Consider the following 27,959-nt stretch of genomic DNA (forward strand, 5'->3'; position numbering starts at 1 on the left):
CATATCTGTGAACTTCTATCCATATGGTTTAGGGATTCACAGATAATAAGAATGTGAAGAAATTCATTGATATAACAAATTCAGGATACAGATAACTTCTGGTAGTGAGAGATTTGATGGTGGGAATATATACAAGGATGGCAGGAAGATGGTTGTTTGACATATGACTCTTTGTATATTTTTTGAATATTTGAAATTTTTAATGTATATAGTTGTGTGTGTGTTTGACCTATAGAACATTAATTCTGGCACTCAGACATTTTGTTAAGCTAGAAAATCACATTCGTGTTTTTTCCAATAACAAGTAGGAGTCTTGCTTTCCTTTAATAAGTAAAACTAGGAAGCATCACACTTTAAATTTGTTTACAAAGCAAAATACAGAATATAGAAGAAAGCTTTATTTTGTTAATGTGTATAGATTGATTGTCTTGTATTATTCTCTAGATCTCGTTTTGGTTGTGCTGTCTCTCTGCAAGCTTTTCTGCAAGCACAGCAATAGGAAGTCGTGAATGTGGTTAATTGTCTACTCTCTTTCTCATTTTTTTCCTTTGGAAAAGAAAAGGAATACTGGACATAGCACTGAAATGGATCTTGGGAGATCTTTGTCCATCTTTTAATATTTATCTAACAGTGTAAACTTGGACAGTTTATGTAACTAGTCTAATCCATTTCTCTCTTCTTGGTTCTCCACTGTAAAAGAAGAGTTAGACCAGATAGCTGAGGGCTGTTTCAGCTCTGTAATATCAGGAGACGCAGCATGACTATAAGAAAGAGTATAGACGTTGGAGCCAGTAAATTTGTGATCAACCACTTTCTGGTTACTTACAGTTAAAGGAAACCTTTTAACTTGTCGTTAATCATTTTCTCATGGTTAAGATGGGATTATTACCACCCGTCTCATAGAGTTGCTGAGGAATAAACAAGGTGCGTCGTCTTCTCAGTGCTCACCTATGCAATCTGCTTCACCAGCATTCTCCATATCTCATCCCATAATTACATCATTTGAAGAAGCTGGAAAGAAAACAAAAATCTTTGTAACCTTTTATTTAATTTGCTTTTATTTATGAATTACATTGTGTGTTATACTTGAGGAGGGTAATAGCTCTTGTAGAGCCATTAAAGAACTTTCTCCTCTTTACTCTCCAGAAAATGAAATTTATTTTTTATTTATATATTTTATTAGTATTAAATTAGCTAGTGTCTTCTTATAAAAACTCAACTTTAATCTGCAGTGTTTTTCTTTGCCTTACCATCTTCATTGACCTGACATCTCTCAATCTCTGCTACTTGGAAAGTAACATATACACACAAACGCACGCATAACATATTTTCTGTGGGTTCATTTGAGTATGCAAATAACTATGTTTTTTACTTCTTTTAAGAATAATGACTTGTATTTCTTTATTAAAACATAATAATATATTTAGAAAATATAAACAAATGAAAAAAGCTCATCACCCAGAGATTAGTAATATTTAGATGTATATCTTATCGGCATTATCATGGCAATGCCAAAGTGCAACTCGGTGCATCTATGTGCCAGTCTGTTTCTCTTTATGCACTTGTACCTGTATTAACTCTATATGCTGTTTATATTTACAAAAGTAAGATCTTTTTAGGCATACTCTTTGATTTTTTTATATACTACAGTTCTTAAATGTCATTAAGAAAATTTTTCATACACTCTCAATGGTTGTGTAGTTCTACATGTATATCACAAAAACATACTATGTTTATACTTATCTTTTTCCACAGTTGTATTACTTTTCCCAGGATGAGTTTCTAGGATAAATCTGACAAAGAATTTCTTTTCTCTCTCTCTCTTTTTCCACCTCAGCACAGTAGACAACCATGGTAGTTTTACCAGCCTGGGGCTAGCCAGGAAAACCAGCAGTTTTGCTGTCAGATCGAGTGGATTTGATTTGGGGCTCAGAGTGGGGAACCTGTGGCTTTGTCACCAAACTGTTTGAAAGAAAGGGGACCGCCTGCATGCAGCTTTGTTAAGCAGGGAAAAAAACTTAAGAATAAAAAGCTAGACAGAAATATCAGCAACCACGCAATATGGTGGAGACAGATGCTGCAGTTAAGTCCAGGCAAGCTATTAAGAAGAAGACAGCAAGCCATAGGAAAACAACTCAGAATCAGAGTTGCTGTAGTATGTTAACTGGAAATGTCCAGCTTTCAGCCAGAAATTATGAGACATGCTAAGAAACAGGAAACTGTAACACTTAGGGGAAAAAAAAAGCAGAAGCCAGACATAAAGCTACATATTGCACAATTCTGTTTGCATTAAATTTCTAGACAAAGTATAACTATAGAGAGCAGATTAGTAGTTGCCCAAATTTGGAGGTGGAAAGGACCTTTTGGGATGATGGAAGTACTCTAAAACTACATTGTGTTGATAAAAGTTCACTAAAAATCATTGATCGGTACATTTAAAATGAATGAGTTTATGAGTTTTGTGATATGTAAATTATACCTCAATAAAGTTGTTAGATATGGAGGGGGCACCAACATGTTTAAAATGATGGTAGTCTATTAGTGATCTCAACTTACTGTGGGGTGGCTACCTGTTTGCCGTACTGTTTTCAGATAAAAGCAAATAACATTTGTGATTTGTAAAAGTAATTGAAGATGATAACTGGAGGTACTTAAGAGCAGTATGTAATTTTTATGTAGAAGTGAATAATTCTTTTGAAAGTGACAGTGTGTGGTGCTCTTAAATAGTGTATTCACTTTTCTTGGAGGCACTTTTACTTTCTTCCATCATTCATCGCCTTTATTCTTGCTTGTGTAATTAAGGAACATCCATTCTTCACCTTTCTTTAATGCTGATTGTGACTTTTAGGTGCTCTTGATAGACTATTTCCAGTGTTACCCTTCTGACTTTACTGCCTGGTTACCTTGCTGATTCCCCAGTTCATTGTGTAATGCCATAGGTGCCTCACATGATAGGAACTCCTGTATGTAAGGAACCTGCATAAGTATTTGAGTGAGTGTATTAGTATTGATGCCATAATTGAAAAGGAAAATTACATAAACAATCTAATCACAAAGGATTAATTTAAAAGTGTTCCATATGAAGGACTTCCTGATATTGCATACATCACTTTATTGAAATTGAGTCTCCCCAGCCCCCACAATTACTCTTCTGTCTCAACCTTCCTCATCTGAGTACCTCGTATTACTATCCCCCCAGTTGCTCCGGTCCCACACTAGGACTTATCCTTGATTTCTCCTTCCTTTAATTTTAATCCATTACACATTCTGTTAATTTTAAATATTGTCTTCAATCGATAGGACCACTTTCCCCATCTCCACTGTCATGCCATATTAGTCTGTGACCCCTATCTCTTGCCAACTATTCTTAATATCTCCTAATTGTTTCCCTGCTTTGATTCTTCTCACCATTTTATTCCCTGAAAAGCTGTCATTCTTATCTTACTACTATCTAAATTACACTGTTGTTCCCCTGCTTAAAATTCTTCAGTGACATCAACCACATTGGATTACTTTCTTTTCCTTAAATTCTCTCAATTTCTTTCCTGCCCTGGGGCCTTTGCACTGGCTATCCTTTCTTCTCTCTTACAGACACCTTCCCTTGACTTGTCTCTGCTGTTTTTTCTTATCTTTTAGTTCTCAACTCTTCAGAGAAGCCTAAACTGATCACTCTATCTAAAGTAGCCTCCTGGATACCTACTTGAAGATTTTTCAGTTATTGCATAGCAACTACTCTATCCCACGTCTGTCTCTTTTTTTAGTTTCATTTACTACAATTTATCTTGCTTAGTTACTTATTTACCTGTCATTGTATTTTTTTTTTCCTGACGTGTTTCCTGATCTTGAAGATTATATTATAAATAGTAGCTGCTTAATAAGCATTGGTGGATGAATGAATTATAATTAATTTGGCAGATTCTTCTGCCAAATTTAGTTGTTCATTTGAACTAAATCTTAAATCATTTAAGTTGGCAGTTTGTTTGGTTTTTTCCCCCCATGAAATGGCTTCTGGTTTGAATCAGCTATTTCTTGATTCTAAGGATCAGATGAATTTATATAGTTCCAAAACTAAGTCCTGTGCCCATTGATTTTGTGCCTTAAGAATAATTTTACTTAACATTTTATTCACTTGACTTATTTTGTCACAGTGCCTTAAGAACTATTTTTTGACATGTCCATATAGTTTTAAAACATTATGGATTTGTTATACGTGTTCAGAGTTATAAAAATCAGAACTTCTTCATTAAGATGGAGATTTTTGTCTTTGTTTTTCCTTTTGATTCATCTGTCTTTGACTAGAAAATTACTTGACTGAATTCGTCCCTCCACCAAATAGCTATGGAGGTGGTATACATATTTTACACATCTAGAAATGAATTTGTGCTTGTTTCACCATGAATGAAAACATGATGCACTGTAAAATCCTTGTGCTACAGGTCTTTTCCCCTTAGAACTCTAGTAATTATCCTGTTTTCCTCAGACATAGAGCAATGAGGAGAAAAATGGGGCCATCTTGATTTTTGTTCCTTTAAAGGAACATGTATACTTGTAGCATTTTTTTTCTGATTTTGAATTCCACAGAAGTATATCTCAGTGATGGCTTATTTTGGTTGTTTCTACTGCAGTTTTTAATGTCCTTCATTTGTACTTTCGAATTTTTTCATACCTTTTTTAGATCTTTTTGTTCTATGTATCTTTCAGGTGGCTTTCTTTAGTCATTGTTTTCTCATTTCACACTATGGTTTCATTGAGTATAGACACAAAGTAAATATTTTCTTCTGTATTTGAGATGAAGTCCTGCCCTTTTTTCTACTAGTAGTTTCTTTTTATAAGATTCGTGTGGTTTTCTTCCCTTATTAATTATTCTTGAATGAAAAGAGGATTCTCGACTTAAGTCCCTATGTTGGAATGTAATCTTGAGACATCCACACCAACTTCCCTGCCACATGCACTACTTATGTAGCTCTTCTGGATTTTGCCTCTTTTCTTTTACAAACTTTACAAGTTGCAAAGCATCATCATCTAGTCACTAATGTCCTGGCTAGGTTATGATGAATTTATTACGAGACCAAATGGATGTAGTACAAGAACAGCTAACTGGGAGGAAATGTCATGATATGGTAGAGATTATCTCGTAGGGAGGTCTCTGATAGGGACAAAGTCTTATCAGGAACCTGTTTGAGGTAGAGGTAGACTTCTATGGAAATCTAGATAATTGTTCTTGTATAGTATTGCCTGTTAAGTCCCATTCTGTGTTTTAATTGGTCAAAACTTTGGAGTCTGACAGCTGAATAACTAATATTTATAGTTTCCAGGGCTATTCTCTCTTTACAGCCCTTTTGATTTCCATGAATATGTCAATGAAAAGACGAAGGAAGGAAGGTGAATTAGATATTAATTGTTGCCAGTAACTTTCCATGTTATTTTGTGATTTTATGTTTATGATCTTACCATTTAGCTATATGTTATTTTTTGATTTGTCATATGTTGCAAAGTGTGCTTTTATAAAATAATGTCTTGTCTATAAGTATTGTTTAGATTTCAAATGTTATATGTCACAAAGACTTATGACTTCATTTCTTAAAAATTATTAAATAATGAAATCTTCATATTTCCTCATAATCTAATTTGGGAAAGTAATTGTTTTATGACTGTTTAAATACTTCTTCCCTCTTGATTCAGTCAGTTAAACTTTTTGATCAGTAAATGGAACTTCTCTTCTTTGTAGTAAAGTACTCAGCTGTGTAGGATATTGCATAAATCTTGGAAGACTGCGATAAAGTGGCAATGTCTCGAGAACCCACCCCACCTCTCCCTGGAGATATGTCCACTGGTCCTATAGCAGAAAGCTGGTGTTATACACAGGTACATGCTGTTAAAGTGCCTTACTTTTTGTCACTTACAAATTTTATAGTATTTTGAGAATTTTGTGAAGCACTTTGGCATAGTTATTAGAAGTGTTAGAAGAGTGGGTCATAGGATGTTTAACATGCGATAAATTAAAAGTTTAAAAGTCATCATTATAAAAGTGGTTTTCTGAATCTCTTAGGTTAAAGTAGTAAAATTTTCCTATATGTGGACCATTAATAACTTCAGTTTTTGTCGAGAGGAAATGGGTGAAGTGTTAAAAAGTTCAACATTCTCATCTAGCCCCAGTGACAAAATGAAATGGTAAGATTTTTGTTTGTTTTGAATTTTTTCTTTTGATGTTATCATCGGTTACTTTGTGGTTTTTGTTGTTGTTTCTAAATGGATATTAGTCTAATTTTCTATTAGATTTGTGCTAAGTTCCTAATAATATAGAATTCTAGAGAACCGCGGGGATATTGATGGGAGTGCTGTTCGTGATATTATTTAACAAATGATTTCACTGTTGCCTTTCTCTTCACTGTTTAAAGTATTATATTCCTCCATGTGAGCCTGTTGTTTTATTTTAGGTGCCTGAGGGTAAATCCAAAGGGATTAGATGATGAAAGTAAAGACTACTTGTCCTTATATTTGCTTTTAGTCAGCTGTCCAAAAAGTGAAGTTCGAGCAAAATTCAAATTTTCCCTTCTGAACGCTAAAAGGGAAGAAACAAAAGCAATGGGTAAGTGATTTGCAAACTGAGTGAAGGAGTCTCTGTGTGACTACATACTGTGACTTCTGCACTTTGACCCATAAAAACTTGGGATATTTTTTTCCACTATAACCTGCTTAACCTAAAATATTTAAATGGCCATTATTTAATTGTAAATGCCGGTGTAGAGTTTTGGTTGTTTTACTAAGTCTTAGACTTCATAAGACATGTAAAATTAGTTACAAATAATATTAAAATTTAAGTTTTTCACCTAATCTTTGTCTTAAAATGACATTCCCTTGTCACTTGGAAAAATGGTTGCTATTAGGGCAAAGTGCCTGGTTCAGTGCCTGGCATATATAATAGGTGTTCAGGAAATATTTCTCTTCTTCCTCACCATTTTTGCCAGATAATAAAATGTGAAGAACAAACTGAATGTCCTGATATTTTGTCACTAGAATTTTTTTGAGCAGTGGACTGAACACTGACTGAAGGGAAATCAGTTTTCCTTAGTCTCAGGACCTGTTAAATTCATTTTAGGCTTCACATGTCTAGCCGGCTAAAACCGTGTAGCCTGGAGGTTCATAATAGAAGAATATTGTAGGAAATGCACAATGTGCATAGTAGGAAAATAATGTCATGAATTGCCACATTAAATTTTAAGTGAGTTCTAGAAGTGAATCACAGAACCAAGTAATGTCGTTACAATAAAAAAACCTCCTCCAAAACCACGTTTTTAAATAATATCTTTTATTACTGAAGTAATACATAGTTTCACATGCATTTTCACGTTGTCTGACATTTAAGATAGTGCAGGGTCTTAGGCAGTTCAGGCTACTGTACCAAAGTACAACAGCCTGGGTGGCTTATAAACAAGACATTTATTTCTCATAGATCTGGAGACTGGGAAGTCCAAGATCAGAGTGGCAGCATGGTCAGATTCTGCTGAAGGCCCTCTTCTGGGTTGTAGACTGCTGACTTCTCACTGTCTTCACATGGTGGAAAAGGCTAAGGAGCTTTGTGGGTTCTCTTTTATAAGAACACTAATCCCATTTATGAGGCCTGAACTCATGACCTCTTCTAATCCCAATTACTGACCTTTAATACCATCACATTGTGGGGTAGGGTTTCAACATGAGAATTTTGAAGGGATACAAACATTCAGTCCATAACATGAAATATTTCAATTAGATTTATTATAGGTTTTCTGCTTCTAATTATTCTTTATATAACAGATAGTGAATACTTTCTATAAAGGATCTTGTTTATTTCATGGTATACAGTTGTTATATAGTATGTTAGGCATTTGAAACACTTGCTTCAGGCATTTATTAAATCTTTTATAAATTATACTAAAACTGTCTTTTGGACTTTATGGGAGGTGGTTTTTAGGGGTGAAGGAATTATGTCTAAAAATTTGGGAAAGATAAGGGACTTTATTTAGTTTTCGCCTATTAATGGATTTTTCTCTAGTTCAGTAAAATTTAAATCAGTGGGATGGATGTGCCAGGAAAGCTTAAAGGATGATACCCTGGGGATTTAGAGTATGCATCTTTAAAGGGAGAAGCAGGAATGAGAGGTATGTTTCTAACTGGGTTCTGCTGTTAGATATGTAGTATGTCTGCCAGTGTGTTTTGATTCTACTTCATTATTAAAGAGCCTAGATGTGTTAAAATCTCTTCCTTCTTCACGAGATTTCATCTGGTTTTTTCCTTGGAGATCCAGAAATCTGAAAGTGAGCTCATTGATGATGGCCAAAATTTGAGTAGCACTGTGGAACATCTGGTTTATGAACACACGTATCTGTAATTTTGATGGTGGATATGTATTAGCCAAGTCCTATTTTTGCACATTCATTTAACTATGTTATCATTAACAAAAATGTTTCTTGGATACTTGTTTTATTTAAACTTCTGTTCTGTTTTTCACTAGAAAGCCAAAGAGCATATCGATTTGTGCAAGGGAAGGACTGGGGTTTTAAAAAATTCATTCGGAGGGATTTTTTGCTTGATGAAGCTAATGGTCTTTTACCAGATGACAAGCTTACATTATTTTGTGAGGTGGGTACGTTCTTTCAAGGAACAGCATGGTTATATTTGGTGATAAAGCAAAAATATAAACTAGAACAATATTGAGCATACTTTGAAAATTAAGTAATTTCTATAATTGCTGAGGTTTTATTTGTAAATGTTTTACCAGTGAAAGCTGACTAGATTGTCTTAGAAATCAGTATAGTGTCCCAGTCTGAAAAAATTCTGTCGTATTTCTACCTCTAAATTGTATGTGCAGTTATACTACCACATACTAAGTACTTCTTCCTCTTAGGAAGACTATGGATGTGTATATCTTTATATGAAAGTATGTAAATATCTTCTTCACTTTGAATAATTTTGACATAGCTGATCAGTAATTTTTGTCATATTCAGATTGAACATATTAAACATTATTAGTAGTTTATCAGTTTGAATCCATACTTGAATGGTAGTAAAAGTGCCTAAAAATGATTGGGAAGCTTTTTGTTCATTAAAGCAGTTGGGTTCCTTTAATCAGATAGATGTTAACGTTATAAACTATAGCATCTCAGTTTTTTAAGATATGCCCATGTCTGTTGACAAACTTATGAGGTATATTTATATATATAAAATGTCAGATTTTAAAGTTTATCAGCATCGCCCCTGCCAATAATTTACACTTATGATTTGTCTTAATTTGAGATTTGGATTTGCTTCTATCATTGTTATCATGTCATAGTTTTATCTATACAAATTGTTCAGATTCATCTTTGGAGTGATTTCAAGGATTATAGAGTTTATAGGGAATATACATCAGCAACATAGTTTTTTCAGAATGTTTAAAGTAGTTGGATAATTTTCATAGGAAAGCCAGTTGAAAAGGTTATGATCAAGTAAACTCAACATTGAATATATTTCAATGGGTTATTATAGATAGATGAGTATCTTAGAAGCATGACAGCTTCCTTAACTGCTACTAAATTAGCTTTAATCTCTTTATAGAAAATGTGTAAAATTTCTTGACAAGATTACAAGCTAATTGTATGACATTATGCTGTGTCAGAAGAATAATTGAAATATGGCCCCAGAGACTACCTAGTGCAAATATAGTGCATCTTATTTTCACTTAGATAAGTTAAATGAACTGTATGATGAATTTGTTACGAATACAGTTATTTGGTTGATAAAACACATAACACAAGTGTCTTGAGCAGAGCTCACCATTAAATAATTTGGGGAGAAAAAATCCTAAAGCATTTGTTGCCAATAGACAGATCTTCTAAGTAGTATTCTAAATAAATATAGATTATGTTATTTAAAAATTTTAGCATCCTTAATGTAGACTCTTCCAGAATTTTAGCAGTTACCTTAAATTTCAGCATGCTAATTTTTTTAAATCACATCATCTTAGAATTTAAAGGACCTTCAAAGGCTATGTAATCCAGTTTTAAAAAAAACAAACCTACAGCTGAAAGTCTTTTTGTGAATAAACTTTTTAAGAAGATTTTTCTTTTAGAATTGAAATATTGTTTACAAATATTCTCCTAAGCATATTGCGCTGGAACCTAGACAACCAAGAAATTCAGAATGAAGGCTGAAATTAAGATCTTTTTTCAGTACATATTTTTGAAGTATACTTTCTATCTACATGCTAGGTTATACACACTAGTGACCTCCTAAAAATAGAACCCACCATGACATACATTTTAAGTTGGCATGGATCAGATTCAGTTTTGGATACTGTAACATGTGCCTTTTTACTGATGTAGACATTTATACCCTGAGCACTGTTTTTAACATAGGCAGGCAGAAAATGCTTTGAACAAACATTCCTCATACCATCCACCGTTTCTTCCATACCTCTCATTGATGCCCTTCCTTCTACAGCATCTCCAGCACTGCTTGCAGAAGAGGAGGAAGCATTGCACTGCCCTACCTAAAGAACTGCCTCCTCCCCCTCCCCTGCAAGTGGTGCTGTAGACAGGTAAGGCAGTTTGCTGCTACCTTTTTGTGCAAGACATAACTTAATCTTGCAAGTTCCATATTATGAATCAAGTAGCTAGAGGTAGAGATTTCTAGCAGTGTAAATAGTTCTGCCCCTTCTCTCTCAAAGTAATGCAGAAGACAGGAATTGAGGAATAAGTAGGAAAAAAACCAGAAAATTGATTAGATTAATTCATCTTCTGAAATCCAACAGATTTTAATAATCCGTCTATCGACCAATGCCATACTATCATATACAGAAGAATATATATCTACAGATAGAATATAGATAGCAAGTTGTTCATGAAATTAAATTAATTTAGGAGGACGTACCTTTTTCCCCTTCCTCTTTTTCTGTTGCTAAGATACTTTTCTGTTTTAAAATACTTGTGATAATGGATGGAAGTTGGGTTTTATTCTCTAAAAAGCCCTTTCGTGGCAAAATGAAAAGTTAACAACCCTGCTTCTATCACCCAAATTTTTAAAAAGGATACCTATCTATGAAAGTCAGAAAGTCTTAAGACCTGCTATTCTAGAAGATGATGTGAAATTGGACTATTAAAAGTTTCTCACTTTGGAGCCAGTGTGAAGGATGGTTAGGTAGTTGATTAGAGTGGCAAAATTTTTAGTACTATGCACCTTTGTAAATTTCCTAGTTTTCAGAATTGAATGGAAACTTGAGATTTTTAAAAATTGAAACCAGTAGTCACCTAATTCCACACTAGAGGAGACCCAGATTTCCAGGGTAGTCATAGTTGACTAAAGCCTGCGTGTGTACATCTTTAGCCTAAATTACATTCTCAGGGTTGAGCCAGAAGCAAATTTGAAAAAGAGCTGTCCACTGAGTTTGAGGTTTTGCTTTGCACCATTTGTGAAGTTTGAGTATTGTGCATTTGCACTTTTACTTTGAAAGAACAACAGTTTAACCTCAGGAAAGAAACTCAGCCTTCTTTCTGGATTTTTTACTCTAGGTTCCATTCAGTAAACATGTTCATTACCTGTATTTGAATATGTACTAAAAACCGAAAATTTTATTAATTTTTTAATTATAGATATCAAGAAAACAGTCATCAGAATTCATTGCATATCAATTGTTATAACATTAATTTCTGCTCTATGAATAGTCTCTTGAATACTTTTTGGAGTATGAAATGTTAATTATATCTTAGTTAAAATTTGTGGTTGCTATGATAATATTATGTGTTGTATGTCAATAATACAAATTCTTCTGAATTACTACATATACAAAATACAAATATAACATCATCAATATATATGCCTGATAATAATGCCTTTGTTTTTTTGATCTTTTTATTTCTTCTGTCACCTGATTTTTGTCAGATTTTTACATTATATTATTTTGAGTTAGGGTAATAGACAATACTTAGGATTTAGAAATCTTTTCCTAAATTAATAGCCTCACATTTTTTTTATAACTTCACTGCATACTTTATGCAATTGAACTGATCCTGTTCCTGCTGCCTAGAAATTTCAAGAGCAATGCTTGATAGGAAAGAATAAATACTATGTGATAAAAAACTGATCCCTACCTAAACCTGGAATATTAACACCAACATTTTTGGTTTATGTGTCATTAAATTATAATGGTGTAACAAGGCAATGAGGTAAGGATTAGTGAAGCTTTTTTTCTGTTTTGCAGTTATTAAAATTTTAGAGACAATTTGAATAATCAAAAGCTTAGAGGAAAACCTTTATTGGTGGATTTATTTATGTACACAATATCTTGGCTCCTATATTTAGAAAAACATCTCACCAGATTATTGTAATAAATCATTTCTGAACCGTAGTTACATTAAAGTAGTACTACTAATTTTTAAAAATATCCAAAGAAATAATTGTGTAGTACAAAGAATGCTAAAAAAAGGAATCTGGGCATGTAGCTCTAGTCTTCTGATAGTAGCAGTGTGATTGAGGACACTTTGGTCACTTTGTCTTGATGTCATTTTGAAATCTTTTTATGAAATAAGGTAATTGGAGTACGTGATTTCTATGACACACACGATTCCAAAAGATTAATAATGCAAGTTGGAAAAACAAAGTGATTAATAAAAATGTCCTCAGAAAATAAGGTTTTTCTTTAGAAATGTCCATTCATATGCTACATGTTTATACATCTGGGTGAATGAGGACTTCAGAGAGTTCATATTCTCCAAGTGTTTATGTTGGAGCATTATTACTTTGTGTTAGCATGTTAGTAGTTCAGTCCAATTCTATCCATTTCTAATTTACATTTTCTACATAGTTTACTGTATTTATACTTGTTCTTAATTTATACCTACTTTTATTTAATTAGAACCTTATGGCATATGTTTTTAACTGAACAGTTATCTATTGCTGCACAACAAATGACCATAAAACTTAGCAGCTTAAAACAGTAGATAACTAATATAGCATTTTTGTAAAAGATCATTTATTTGTTCTGAAACATTTGCTTTACTAGTTGAGGTAGTATTTTCTTCAACTTATTAAATTTAATGTGAAATTCATGTTAATATTAGAATACCTTAAAAGTGTTGTGCAAGACTTTTAGTCAATAGTGTATTTTTAATTCAGTATGTAGTCATCTTTAATGAGATAATTTAATTCGTATTATATTGGAATCTATAAAAACAATTTTGTAATCATACCAACTTTTATTTATTGATTATTTCATAGGCAAATAAAAAGTCTGCAAATCAAACTAAATTCTATTTGTATTATTCTTACTGTTGATTTTTTATAAAAGATTTCCATGAACTTTAATAACTACAGTTGCTTTTATGAGAATTCTTGTACTTTAAAATTTAAATCAATATAACTAGATATTTAAATCAGTTTTACTAGAGTTGAAACATGTAGGAACAACACTTAAAATATTTCCCAAATTGTCTATCATAGACTGTAGTTTTATAACCTTTTTTAATACTGTAAAAAGTTACTATGAGGGTAGCGCTGTGTTTATTGTGTGTATAATAAACTTTAAATGTTGATAGGTCTGTAGTATGAGAAAATGAAAATTAAAGAAGTTTCTTCCTCCACCTCACAAAAATGTCTTCTCCTTTTGCTTTTGACATCATATTAAGACTTTCTCTTGTTGAGAAATAGTTTTTGTAGTTACTTTAATGAACAAGCATTCCAACCAGTCGATAAGCCATTTATTTACATAAAATGTCACCTCAAAATGATCTACTTTGTTTCGAATTTTTTCTATATTCTCTCCTTTAAATTGTATGCTTAAATTCAATTTCCCGGTGTTAGCAGTTTTGATCAGGAGTATATTGAATTATCCAAAAGATTTTATTGATAAGAAATTTAAGTATAGACTTAGTAAGTAATTGTTATTAATTTGTAAAAGTGTTCTTTTTTGCTATCCCTTTTTTATTAGGTGAGTGTGGTCCAAGATTCAGTAAATATATCAGGACATACTAATACAAATACTTTGAAGGTGCCTGAATGTCGACTAGCAGAAGATTTAGGTAATCTCTGGGAAAACACAAGATTTACAGATTGCAGTTTTTTTGTGAGAGGACAAGAATTTAAAGCTCATAAATCTGTACTTGCAGGTACTTTCTACTTTTGGTAATATAGTACATTTCTTTCATATATTTGTGCATTAAATAATGATGCTTAATCTTGTTACAGCTCGATCCCCAGTTTTTAATGCAATGTTTGAACATGAAATGGAAGAAAGCAAAAAGGTAAACATGGTTTAAAGGCTAATATTTAATTTGTACAAATACAGAATACTGGAATGTGTATTTCAAAAATAATGGTGCAGGTTCTCTTTGTTAATACTGTGATTTCAGAAAGAAGTAGAAGACGGTGGGGGGGGGGGAGGCATGTATTCTATAATAGAACAATAGATGTAGCCTAATGTGGGTGAATGTTCCAAATAACAGCTATTTTTATGCTCATCTGGCGGCAAAAGAAATGGGTAGTTGTTATCCAAAAGGGTGGTTTTCCAAAAGGACTGTTGTGGTCCGTAGCTATTTGAGAGTTCTCTGATTAAGATGTATATTCTTCCTTTCTAGACTTTATGAGTTGATTTTGGAATTTGTTTTCTAGAACAAAAATAATGCCTACATTCTACTACTAAAATAAGAGGATATTTATTAGATTTAACAAAAACGGTATAAATTACATCGGTATTCTTATACGTTAACTGTAATCAAAACATTACCTATTTGGTTATCCCAGATGTTTCTCTTTGACCTGTCATCTTGAAATGTCAGATTAAAGATCAGAGGTTGATTCTTTGCTGGTTGCATTACATGTGAGCCTTAGTGCTCCAACTGGACAACTCCAGAGTTTATTTATGTGGCTCAGCTTTATTCTTTCTGCAGAACTAGAGGCTGCCACAGAGTAGCTGCTTTCTTTCCGTTGAATGTTTGTCTGGGCAGGTCCTATGTTTAACCTTCTGATTACTTCCAAGTAAGGAGACATCAGTGATGTCAAATGTTATTGTCAGCAGAATCAGAAATGTTTGGTATTGTTTAGTGTTAGATATTTAGCTTCATTGATCCCAGGAGAGAAATCAAATACAAAGATAGAAGAGTGAAAAGGAGCTAGTCCTCTTTGGACTTGAGTATGTCTCAAACAAAGAGACAAGGTGCCAATAGATAATATTATGTGCCATTTTTGCAAAAGAGAGAGTTCTGAGTTAGTGGGCTCTGAAATTATCTCAAATACCTGGCTCTACTTTTGCTTAAAGCTGGGAATAGAACCGTTGGTTATAGGATCTTAGGCATACTATGACCTAGGAATTCAGCAAAGAAAAAGTGAATAGCAATCTTCCTCTAAGATCGAGGTCAGAAACTGAACACAGATATATTTTGTTTGCCTTACAGTTTTTTGTTTTTGTTTTACTGTTTTTTAATTGTGAATTTGGGGTTTATATTTCTACATGATAGTGCTTGACTGGGTGTACTTCTCCTCTTAGATCTGCTTGCTTAGTTTAATGAAGATTTATTTAGCTCAATTTTAAAATAGAGTGTAATGTATATTTGAGTCAAAGCGTACTTGAGTGCAGATTTGGAGCTTTTAAATTACTGTCGAAGTAATTTGCTTTGGTTCGTGTGTGTGGGTATTCTTTAAGTATAACTTTTCTGTGTTGTTTTTAATATCAGAATCGAGTGGAAATAAATGATGTAGACCCTGAGGTTTTTAAAGAAATGATGAGATTCATTTACACAGGGAAAGCACCAAACCTTGACAAAATGGCTGACAACTTGTTGGCAGCTGCAGACAAAGTAAGTAATTAGGTCTTAAAGAGCTGAAAAATGTCCTCAAGTTTGAGGTGTCTAGAAGGCTATCATCAAATGAAAACCCCAAATAACTTCAATATTGAATTAATTATACTATTTGTAGATGGCTCTTGAGAGTATTACAATACAGCATACAGTGGGATAATATGGAAATGAGATTTTTTTAAATCAATAGGACAAAAATACCTTGAGCCATATATGGAAGAAAGTGAATTTTTCATGGGAGATTAAACTGTAAAAAGAAAACCTAGTAGTTTTGAGGGTATCTTTATTCTGTTTTATAAGAACACACACACAATAGCATATATAATTTATTGAAATTTTCAGATATTCTTAGTCTTAAGATACAGTGCGTAACCTTTGTTTGAAAAAGGAGAAAATATTGGGTATTTTGTCTAATTTAATTTTCTCTTCATGAATTTATTTTTTAATATAGCATAGGAAGAGAAAAAACTATTGATTTTATAGTACTTTTATAATGATGATTTCTTGAAGATAGAGAAACAGTGCAAAAATACGAGAAAATTTCAAAGCCAGTAGTTCTCAATCCTGAAAGTACATTGAGTGCTTTCTCCAAAAGTACTGGTGTCCATGCCACTTCCGTCCATGTATACGTATGCATGTGTGTGCATATGCATATATATATATATATATATATATATATATATATATATATATATATATAGTGATATTATACCTGGGGGGCAAGTGTATATGGATCGAATCTGTTATTTCTTACAACTACATATAAATCTGTAACTATCTCGATTAAAAATTTAAATTAAAATAAAAAATATTAAATGTATAAGCATAAATCTGACAAAAGATGTTCATACTTGTATACTTAAAATTACAATACATTGCTAAGTGAAATTCAGGTAGAGCTAAATAAATGGAGAGAGCAATCTTGTTTATGGATTGGAAGTCTCAATACTGTTAAAATTTCAGTTCTCCTTAATTTATTAATAGAACCAACATGTCCCTAGCAGCGGTTTTGTTTTGTTTTTTTAAAAATTGAAAAGCTGATTTAAAAATTTATATGCAAGTGCAAGAACCTAGAATAGTCAAAAAGCTTTGAAAAAGAAGATCAAAGTAGAGGACTAAGACTTCCTGATAACAAGACTTTTATTTATAAAGCCTCAGTATTTAAGACAATGTTATACTGGTGACAAGATAGACAAATAACTCATTGCATCAGAATAGAGTACAGAAATAGACTGTCACACATATGGATATCTAACTTTTGATAAACTGCAAAGACGATCCAGTGGAGAAAGGATAGTCTTTTCAACAAATGATGCTGGAACAATTGGATACCTGTATGCCTAAGAAAATGAACTTTGATTACATTTGTTTGAAAGAATGAATTTTGTATATGAACTTAACACCATATACAAAAAGTAATGCAAAATGGATTATAAACTTAAAAATGTAAAACTTTTAAAAGAGAACATAGGAGAAAGTCTTCACAATCTTGTGTTAGGCAAAAATTTCTTAGCTGTGATACCAAAAACATAATACATAGAGGAAGAAAATTGATAAATTGAACTTCAATGAAATTTAAAACTTTTCTTCAAAAGACACAACACACTTAGGAGAATAAAAAGACTAATCACAGACTAGGAGAAAATACTTGCACAGCATATATCTGATGAACAACTTTTATCCAGAATATATCCGGTAAAGGACTTCTGTATTCACAGTATATAAAGAACTCTCAAAATTCAATTATAAGAAAACAGTTATTTCTAAAAATAGAGAAAATATTTGAACAGATGCTTCCTGAAACAATGTCAATATGTCAAAAGATTCTCAACATCCTTAGTCATTAGGGAAATGTAAATTAACACTATCATCAGCTATTTCTATACGTGTATTATGATAGCTGAAATTACAAAGATGATACTAAGTAAGCAGCACCTCTGATATGCCTTCTACTGCTGTAGTTTGCATTTTCTGGAGTATTCTATAAATGGAATCATATAATTTGTACTCATTTTTGTCTGGCTTCTTCCATCAGTATCTTTATTTTGAGATTCATGCATGTTGTTGCCTGTGTATCAGTAGTTCAATGCTTTTTTTATTGCTGAGTAGTATTCCATTGTGTATAGATATACCACAATTTGTTTATCCTTCATCTGTTGATGAACATTTGTGTGTTTCCAGTTTTTAGCTGTTATAAATAAAGCTGCTATTAACATTGATATGAAAGTCATTGTATGGGCATATGCTTTGTTTTCTCTTGGGTAAAAAGCTAAAAGTAGAACTCATTGGATCATATGGCAGGTGTAAAACTTTTTAAGAAACTGCAAAATGGTCTTTCAAAGTCATTTGCACCCGTCAGCAGTATATGAAAGTCCTAATTCTTCCACCTGCTTGACCATACTTGACATGTGTGTCAATTATACTTCAGTAAAGCTGCTAAAAGTGTTATATACACTAATAACTGTAAGAACTTTTTGTGGTTATGAATGTGATTTGTTTTGCTTTATAACTCGTTCTTCAAGATTGACTAGTGGCTACATGCAGCGTACTGGCTGGTACACTCTGGTGTTTAAAATAGTAGAGAAGAGAAACACTCATTAAGGATGTTGAGTAATAAGGGTTGTTTTTTGTTTTTAAGAATAAAACCCTCCTTTTTTTTTTTTTTTAAAAAGATTGGCACTTGAGTTAACATCAGTTGCCAATCTTCTCTTTTTTTCCTCTCTCTCTTCTCCTCCCCAAAGTCTCCCCGTTACGTAGTTGTAGGTCCCTCTGGTTGCGCTGTGTGGGACACCGCCTCAGCATGGCCTGATGAGCGGTGCCATGTCCACACCCAGAATCCGAACCGGCAAAGCCCTGGGCCACCGAAGTGGAGTGCGTGAACTTAACCACTCGGCCACAGGGCCAGCCCCTAGAACCCTACTTGTAAAATACACGGTATTTTGCATTTAGACAAATTGAAATTTCCTAAAGAAAAATCAGTCTTTCTTTTGAGTACATTCATTCATATTTCCTTGTATTAGGTTAAAATAATTTAAAGACTTAAGTACCCTCAGTTCAAAGTAAAATGTGCTTTAACTTTATTTTCTAAGTTAAAATATCATGTATTTAAAACTTAGTATTTTGGGTAAATGTTTAATGGTTATGTTTTCCTTTATGATAGTATGCACTGGAACGGCTGAAGGTCATGTGTGAAGAAGCTTTGTGTAGTAACCTCTCAGTAGAAAATGTTGCTGATACCCTTGTCCTTGCAGATTTGCACAGTGCAGAACAGTTGAAAGCACAAGCCATAGACTTTATTAATAGGTAAGCTGTGCTTGTATTTCAGTGGGCATGACACCTTCAACATTTTTTCACCGGACTTTTTCTTAAGTGTGTTTAAATCTTCAATGCAGGTGCAGTGTACTTCGACAGCTTGGGTGTAAAGATGGGAAAAACTGGAACAGCAAGTAAGATGACATCAGTTTCTGACTTAAAGTTGATCTGCATATATGAAATTAAGTATTTGCATAGCCTTTTGTTCATCTATAATAAGTATGAATCCAGATATTAGTTATATGAAGCAAACTGCCAGTTATTATTAAAATAATAATAATTTGACTACTACTTAGTGGATTCTTGAGGCTATGCTCCCTTGTAGATCAGCTTCTAGTGTGAACTGGGATGGACACTAATATCTTAAGCACACATGCTCACGTAGTATATAGCTGAGTCCCGGTATTTCAGTGGCTACTAGACATCCTTTCCCTGCCCCTTCAGAAAGCATTTCTAAAAATGTGGGAAATATTCTTTTTATCCTATGAGGAATGTACCCTCAAGATTTGCTTAAAAGTTTTTACACTTGAATCTAATCCACTGCTTCTTAGGTTAGCTAGGTACCTTGCGTCAAATGCTGTATTATGCTAGCTGGCTAATATTCCAAAAATGGTAGCAATTTGATCTTTCCTTTCCCTGGTAAAATTATAAGCGGTGGGATAGTTGTTACATCTTTCTGAGCTTGGACCTTCTGAATGTGAGCTATTAAAACTTATTATTCCCCTTTTTCCCCTTTCGTTCTTAGAGTGACTTTTCTACTCTTTGTAATTATTCAAAATCAAAAAGGGTAAAGAGTCGATAGGTTGAAGAATTTCCATCTGCTTTTGATTAGTTTTTGCCTGTAAACCCTTAAATTCCATTTTCACAAATTGTCAAAAGTTGATCCAAAAAAGTGAAAAAAGACAGTGTTAGAGACAATAAAATCAATGTTATTGACTTATTTCCAATTACTTTCATGTGTTTTGATATCTATGAAGTTGGTTAACCGAGTTCATATCAGTTTGTGAATTCTGTTTTCTGAAAGTAAAACTTAGTGACTACTTTTACATTATTGGTTCTATATATTTGTCAGTCTGTGATAATACATTATGATATGTGATCCTAGAAAAAGTCAATTTGAATTTAAAATGTAAGGTATTAGCAGCAAATGACAATTTGTGATCCTTTATACTTAGCCACTCTCAAGCTCTAGTTTTATTCTGTTAAAATATTCTACATTGTATAACTTTTTCAATATCAGAAAATATCAGCTTATTTTGTATTCCTTGGAGAAGCTATTATATGCACATACCTTCAGTGGGTATTTGTTGATTTAAATAAATGAAAATTCAGATATATTAAGAGGTATCTATGTGAATCTAAACAACTAGTTGAAATTATAAACATAATGACACATGGTAATTTGATATCAGGCAAATAAAAAAACCTGTTTTGTTATTAGCTGCTATTTACTTCAACAAACTTTTATCTAGGATTTGTTGTATCTCAGGCACCATACTAGGGTGCTGCATATAAAAATAATTATGAGAAAGCATCTTTGTTCTTGAGAAATTTATGTAACAAAGGAAGTAAATATGTGACCTTATCATTTCATTGTAACATGGTAAGTAATGTAACAAAAGAGGGCAATTGACAAAAGGCTGGAGGTTCAGGAATGGCTTCCTGGAGATGACTGAACTGAGTCTTAAAACATGAGTAAGAATTAGCAGAACTAAGAAGGAAATAACAGGCATTGCAGACAGAAAGGATAGCTTGAATCAAAGTATAGAAACATGGAGCGGTAGTTGATCATTCACTTGACAGATATTTATATTTATTATTCAGTAAGTACCCAAGGCACTGTGCTCAGTACAAAAATATAGTGGCGAACATGACAGATGTTTTCCTTGCCTTCGTGGAGTTTATGGTTTAGCAGGAGATAAGTAGGAATTAAACAAGTAATTGAAATAAAGTATGATGATAGGGAATGTATAGCATATCTATCTGAGCATGTAGCAAAGGAACCTAACCTAGGGGTCAGAGGAAGCCTTTTCAAGGAATTGTTGTATAAATAAAGACCCAAAGTATTAGTGGGAGTCACCCTGGTGAAGAAGAGGGAAGAGATGAGAAAGTTTGTCCCAGGAAAAGGGAATCATGTGTGCAAAGTTTTGGTGATAAGAAAGAACAATATAGAGTAAGAGAGAGAGGTTATGAGAAGAAGTTGGAGAAAGCAGGCAGAGATCAGATCCTGGAAGGCCATGTAAAGCACATTAGGGCTTTTAGACATTATGTGAAGAGTATGGGCATCCAGTAAAAGGTTTTAACCTAGGGTAGGGCCTGTTCAGGTTTGCGTTTTTAGCAGTCTGCAGGCAGGATAGAGAATGGATGTGGGGAGGTTGAGGTGGTGGTGGTAGTTGAGGAGCAAGGTTAAATATAGGTAGACCAGTTGGAAAGTTGTTAGAGTAGTTCAAGTAAGGAATGAAGGGTAAAATTAGACTTGATTGGTGACCGTGGGAGTAGAGAGAAATGAAAGTATATAATATTTTGAAGGGACAATGATAATATTTGGATATTATTTGGATAGTGGATTGGGTACCAGGGGAAGAAGACAGGAGTCCAGGAAGGGTAACTAGATTTGTTGTTTGAGCAATTAGGTATTTACTGTAATTGTTCAGTGAGAGCGTGTTGTCCATAGGGTTCAATAAGCAGTTCAGTACCAGTATACAAAATGCCAGAGCATAGAAGTGGGAGGTGCAAAGCTACAGAGAGGAAGTAGGAAACCTTGTTTCTCTTTCTAAAGAACTTGGATGCTGGCAGTGGGGAACAATAGAAGAGGACATGATGTAGTCATGTTTATGTTCCTAAGGTAGCATGGAGGCTGGTTTGGGAGGAGCAAGATAGGAGACTAGAAGACAAATTAGGAGAATGTCTTTGGGAATTAAAATAGGACTGATGATTAATTGGAAAGGAAAGGACAGGATGTCTAGGGTGACTCCCAGGTTTCTGACTTGAATCACTGGATGATAGTGGAAGCATTAGCTCATTGGAAATGAACGAGGAAGAACCTGGGGCTTGGAGAGAGACATGTTGAGTTCTTATCTGACAATCCTGCAGTTATGGGTCTTGAGGCACATCCAAATGGTCATGCACTGCATAAGAACGTTTCAGTCAATGATAGACTGCATATATGACAGTGGTCCCATAAGATTAATACCGTAGCCTAGGTGTGTAGTAGGGCTATACTATACCATCTAGATTTGTGTAAGTACAGTGATATTCGCACAACAAAATCACTTAATGACACGTTTCTCAGAACATATCCCCATCGTTAGTCAATGCATGACTGTAAAGAGAACAAGTGGTGGGGAACAAATCTTGTGGGGAGGCCTAGGATTTTGCAAATCAGTAGTTATCATCATTGAGTATGATACTTAAAATTGTGAAGGGTAGATGAGATAGGATGAATAATGAATGTTAAGGGAGAAGAGTAGAAGGCAAAAGTTGCAACTCTAGAGAAAACCTGCACATTTAAGAGCCGGGGAAAAGAGCTCTTGAAAGAGCCAGGACAGAAATGGTAACAGTGGGAGTGGGGCTATGGAGACAAGTGCCGCATACTTCAGGAGAGTAGAAATTCCGGAAAAATATAATAGTTTCACTTGCAACAGAAAATACCAGTAAGCTAAAGATAATATTTTAATGAATTCAAATGGTTTGAATACGTAGAGAGGCAGACAGTGTTCAAAACATTTTGAAATCTGTAAATTAAAAAAAAATTGACAGTGAAGCAATGCGTCTTGAAAAGTTCTCTTTAATAAACATTTCTTAATTTTATTTTTCAGCCAAGCAACGGACATAATGGAAACCTCGGGCTGGAAGTCCATGATTCAGTCTCACCCCCATTTAGTAGCAGAAGCCTTCCGAGCACTAGCCTCTGCACAGTGTCCACAGTTTGGCCTTCCACGCAAACGGCTAAAACAGTCCTGAAATCTTCCATGAACTGTAGAAAAGTGGAATTGACTTTTTCTCCTCCAGGGCCAGAAGGATTCTAATACACAAACCATAAGCAAGAGTTGTTTCTGTTGTTTTGTCCACAGAACAGAAGCTGAAAAAGCGTATTGCTTGCATTTCAGGTGGATAATTTATGGTTTATTCTTCAGCTTTAAATTAGACTGATTATACTCTAATTCACTTCAAGGCCTTAAATTATCTTCAATGACTTCTCTTGTTCATATGATAGTTTAATTTTTTTATTGTGCCTTGTCATTTTGACCAAGGCTATGCAGGATTGCACTAGCTCCATAATGCAGTAATGTTGATAACTGAAGATATTAAGTTTCAAAAGGATCTTCCATTAGTTTGAGAAAAGCAAAATGAATTTTATAGGGTTTGTCCTATGCTATCTCAAAGTTTTAAAACTAGGTTCTCTTTAAAAGCACTTGTATTGGAGATTATTGGTAGTATCTCCAATCTAAGTTCTGTAAATACAGGAGAACCCGCTTACCTTCAAGGTAAGTTATGGCAATACACTGCTTCAATTCTAATTTATTGTTCATTTCAGGGGGCAAATATGCAATGAATTGGCCCAAAATTTTAGTAAAATTTGTGATGTTTGTCTATATGTTAACTGTCCAACAAACTAAGAGAAGCATAACAAACCTTTGCTTGTGTTTCTTTGTGGGTGTATCCAAGTTTACAATGATTGAGAACTGATTGAGGTTAAGGTTTCAATAAGAAGAAAGCATGTTTTGTGCTGAATTATTTTTTTTTTTAATTTATAGTGACTTACATTTATATGAAGAATTCTGTACATGTTAAAAGTAAGGATGACCAAATGTAAATTTAATGAGTGGGCCAATTAAGATATATATGCACTTTTAATGTGTAACTTTTGTATGCTCAGTGGTACATATATTTTTTTGCTTTTGAGGGAATTAATAAGGTATAATTAATTGTGTCTTAACTTTTGAAAATTTCTAAGGATGGATGGAGGCAACTGGGATGTTTGTGATAATAGATAAGAAAGATATCCTTGATTATAGTTAAATTGGTTTGAATTTCAGATATTCATTACTGAATTTGCTCCTGTTTTATCACACTTTGGAGAAGTCACCTGAACAGTAAACAAATCTTGAACAGCATCCTCTCCTTCTAAAAACAATGAACTGATATTATTTGCAGACTAAAGGAGAGTACCCTTAGAATATGTCAGGCCACACTCTAGACATTTTTTCCCCCTAGCTTTCTCCTTTCTGTTTCAGTTACTGTACTAACATTGTGGATGATATTGAAATTCTGCATAATGTGAACAGGATAAACTATTTATAAACTGCTTTTCATGGGCCAGTTCTTTATTATAAATGAATTTTTGCTTTAAACGCATACACATGTTCAGTGTTTGATAGTTCTGTTCACAATGGAGGTCTGTTCTGGTGCGTTGTCCCAGAGAAGTAGGAGAAATCAGTGGCAAGTTGCTGTGCCTGATTTCCTGTCACAGTGACAAATTGCTTCTTAGGCAAGACCTATATTTGACCACAAGAAAAAAAAATATGTCACTGGAAAAAAAAATAAATAAACCTATGTATTTACCTATATAACTTTAATCTCCAAATTAAAATTTGTATATAGTTTTTGAATTTAGGACAAAAGGAAAAAATTAAGCCTGAGATTTTAACATAGAGTTTATTTTTGTTATTTCTTTGTTAGGTACTCAGTGAAGCAGTCCTAATATCAAGCATAATTCATATTTACTTTGAACAAACACTGTCAAATAAGCCTTTGTTATCCGCAACAAAGTGGAGTTTGAAAAGATCCTATTTTCCGGTATCTTCATTTCTTTCTGTGTAGTTTTGAGTCTTTGTTGTATTAACTTAAATTTGAAATTGGAAGAATCTTTTGGGATAGAAGAAAGATTCTTACATGTTAGTGGACTCCGTCCTATATAAAAGTAGTCTAGGGATCAGAAACTCACTTCCTTAATTTCACCATAAGATTGAGTTTATTAAATTTACAGTGTACAATTTAAAAAAATACATACACACATAGGTGTACACTTTAAGATTTTAATTTAAGATTTTGTCAGGGTCTTAGAAGAAAACAAAAATTCCTTACTCAGGCTATAAAATTTTGTTGTCATACTTCAAAAATAAAAATATACTGGTGTATCCATTTATATTAAATGCACACAGGCACATTGTGAATTAATTCACTGCTTCAACCTACATTTCTAACCATAGTGACTTCAGAAATAACACCGTATAATGAACATTTCAGCTTGCCCTTACTTACTTAATTTTACTGTTTATTGCAAATCTTAAGGGTTTTATTATAAAGATTTTTTCTTTAGTTTGGTAGCACATTTTTATACCAAAAACGTCAAACACTGTGCTGTAAGAATATCCACATTTGTAGAAATGTTCGCTTTTCAGATAATATGCCTACCATTATACTAACAGAATTGTATGGTAGTTTTATTTTTTTTTATTTATTATCTGTGTTTTTGGTATTGTTGGTTCTTGAGGCAATGATAAAAATCTGCTAATGTATTCTGATATGAGTGCTCTAATAGCTTTTCTTTTTTAAACTACACACGTTGTTTTCAGTAGGCACAATTCTGTCCAGAGCAGTCTTGCCTTTTGAACTGTCAGCCTGCTCCTGTTTCCCTTTTTGTCAGTTAAACAAAGCTTTTCCTTAGAAAAGTAGTGACTGGTTTTAAATGTTACATATTGTAAAAGTAAACATTGGAGAACTGTTCTTTAGATTGAGATACAGAAACACTATATTTGTGCCTTTTTCGTTTCTTAATTTTAACGTGTATTGGTATTTGGAGCACAAATATGAAGGTGCCATAATATTATGGCTTGCCATTGTTACCTCTTTGAGTACTCATGTGTCATTGTCTTGAAATAGTAATTGGAGAACCTTGCATGTATTATTACGTAGTCATTTGAGCGTGTGTGTGTGTGTGTGTGTGCGCGCATGCGAGTGTGTGTACACGTACTTATATTCGCTTGGACTTTGTGGTATGTTCAAAAGAGTGAATTTCTGAAAATAGGACTCAAGTTCAGGTTAGTTGAAATATTTCATTTAAATGTGCTTTATTTTGGGGGACAATTGATTGACAGAGGAAGTTATAATTCTCAAAAATGTGACCAGTTTACTGCATGATGAAATGTGAAAACAGTGCCTTTTTAGGACATCGATTTTAAAATTGTTTTAAAATATTAGCAAAAATCTCTTAAAAAGTTGTCATGAGCATTATTGGCTTATTTTTAAACTAGACCTAACTTAGAGCTTAAATTCCCGAAAGTTTACTAACTTTATTTACCCGTTTAAGTTTTATGCAGAAATTTAAAACCTAAGCAGAATTCTTTATAAAAATGTGCATCATAGATACTACCCAGTGTTAGTAAAATAGAACACTAGGGACTTCATAAGTTGTTTTGTTAAAATCCGACTCAAAAAGCTTTTCTCATAGCCAAGTATACTTGAAGAGGTGACCTATTCCGAGTTGGACGTTCAAGCTCTTTGATGGATAAAATAAAAATATTCAATGTATTCTTGCAAAATAAGGCGGGTGGGTGGGTTTTAGTGTTTTCAGATTGTAAAGACAGCACTTTCAGCACACGTAAGAGTATTTTGCAAACCTCTTTTATACAGATTATGAGCTCTACTTTATTTAAGTGTTCATGGAATGATGTAAATTTTAGGTCCAGTTGAACAAATACTGAGTGCCTACCATATGCAAGACTTTCTCCTCACTAGAAATGAAATCACCACACCGTGTCTTCTGTTTGCAGTATGTGGATTTTATGTTTGAAAAGGAATTCTTATATTTAAATCTTTTTATGTTGTTAGAGTTTATCATTGTATACTGTAACCCAGTTAATTTTGCCTTCAGTTTTTTAGAATAAAGATATAACTTAAGTGAGTCCCGTTTTTGAAAATAAAATTCTGCTAAAATTATTTAAAAATTAGTTCTGGGGGAAATTGATTTTCAAGATTCAGATGTATAAAAACATATATTGACCTTTTCAGCCTCATTTTTAATCAGCTGATGTTAATGATGAGATACATACTTTTTGTATCTTGTTGCTGAAAATATTTTTTGCATTTCAGCACGTTGAGTTAAAATAAAGTTGTTACTACTTATTCAGAATTAATTGGTTTATTTTGTGTTTATTTGAAAATATGAACTCTTCTTTTTCAGATTACTGTGATGCTTTGCAAAGAGCCATGTATTGATATGGTAACTTTTAAAATTATGGAGAGTAGCTGTCTTTTCTACATAGGGAAGCTAATATTTTTTGGAGCCTACTAAAGACTTATTCCTTAACTGTGAGATGTTACATATATATTTACTTTAATATATGTGTACCGTCAATATTGAATGACTTATGCTAATGTCATGTAACTTTGCTGTAGCACTTAAAGATTACCTTTAGCTAGTCCTCCTACTACTTCTTAATTTCAACTAACAGCTTAGTCATTTGCTGCTGTCAGAAAGAGCAGATTTGGGGCAGTGCATTTCTGGACCAACTTAGTAACAGTAGCATAATTAGTGCTTAAAAATTATGGCCAGAGTAGCAGTAGAAATGCAAAGTGAAAAACTTTCCATATCCCCCACACATGTACACACACAGATTTCCCCTTAGAAGAATAAAAGAAGGGTTAAAAAACAGAACATTGTTTATGCAATTATAGTAAAATAGGTCAAGTGGTCATATTCTAAACTTTTAAGTGAACTATATATAACCCTTTCTGTAGCAGCCAGAGCCCTTAATACTTTATTTTAGGACATTGGGGTGTTGTTTCCTCTGTTCTACCATCTCAGAATCATTTTGTTTCTAAGAGAAGGCTAAGGGTAGC

General features: G+C 33.3%; 1 protein-coding gene across 4 annotated transcripts in view; it reads left to right on the forward strand.

Annotated features, from left to right (window-relative positions):
- SPOPL (speckle type BTB/POZ protein like) overlaps positions 1 to 27,064 on the forward strand; it is a 66,505-nt gene extending 39,441 nt beyond the window's left edge. For 3 of the 4 annotated variants that reach the window (XM_046659380.1, XM_046659381.1, XM_046659378.1), the window contains 10 exons: positions 5,729 to 5,865; positions 6,050 to 6,171; positions 6,438 to 6,589; positions 8,492 to 8,619; positions 13,940 to 14,117; positions 14,197 to 14,252; positions 15,681 to 15,803; positions 18,964 to 19,106; positions 19,196 to 19,249; positions 22,934 to 27,064. In XM_046659380.1, the coding sequence (XP_046515336.1) occupies positions 5,788 to 5,865; positions 6,050 to 6,171; positions 6,438 to 6,589; positions 8,492 to 8,619; positions 13,940 to 14,117; positions 14,197 to 14,252; positions 15,681 to 15,803; positions 18,964 to 19,106; positions 19,196 to 19,249; positions 22,934 to 23,078 (1,179 nt within the window). In that variant the 5' untranslated portion in view covers positions 5,729 to 5,787 and the 3' untranslated portion in view covers positions 23,079 to 27,064. The remainder of the gene's footprint in view (positions 1 to 5,728; positions 5,866 to 6,049; positions 6,172 to 6,437; positions 6,590 to 8,491; positions 8,620 to 13,939; positions 14,118 to 14,196; positions 14,253 to 15,680; positions 15,804 to 18,963; positions 19,107 to 19,195; positions 19,250 to 22,933) is intronic. The other variant, XM_046659382.1, reaches the window with a different exon arrangement.
- Positions 27,065 to 27,959: the final 895 nt, after the last annotated feature.

This window comes from Equus quagga, chromosome 4 (assembly GCF_021613505.1).
Source record: "Equus quagga isolate Etosha38 chromosome 4, UCLA_HA_Equagga_1.0, whole genome shotgun sequence".
In the NCBI taxonomy this organism is placed as follows: domain Eukaryota; kingdom Metazoa; phylum Chordata; class Mammalia; order Perissodactyla; family Equidae; genus Equus; species Equus quagga.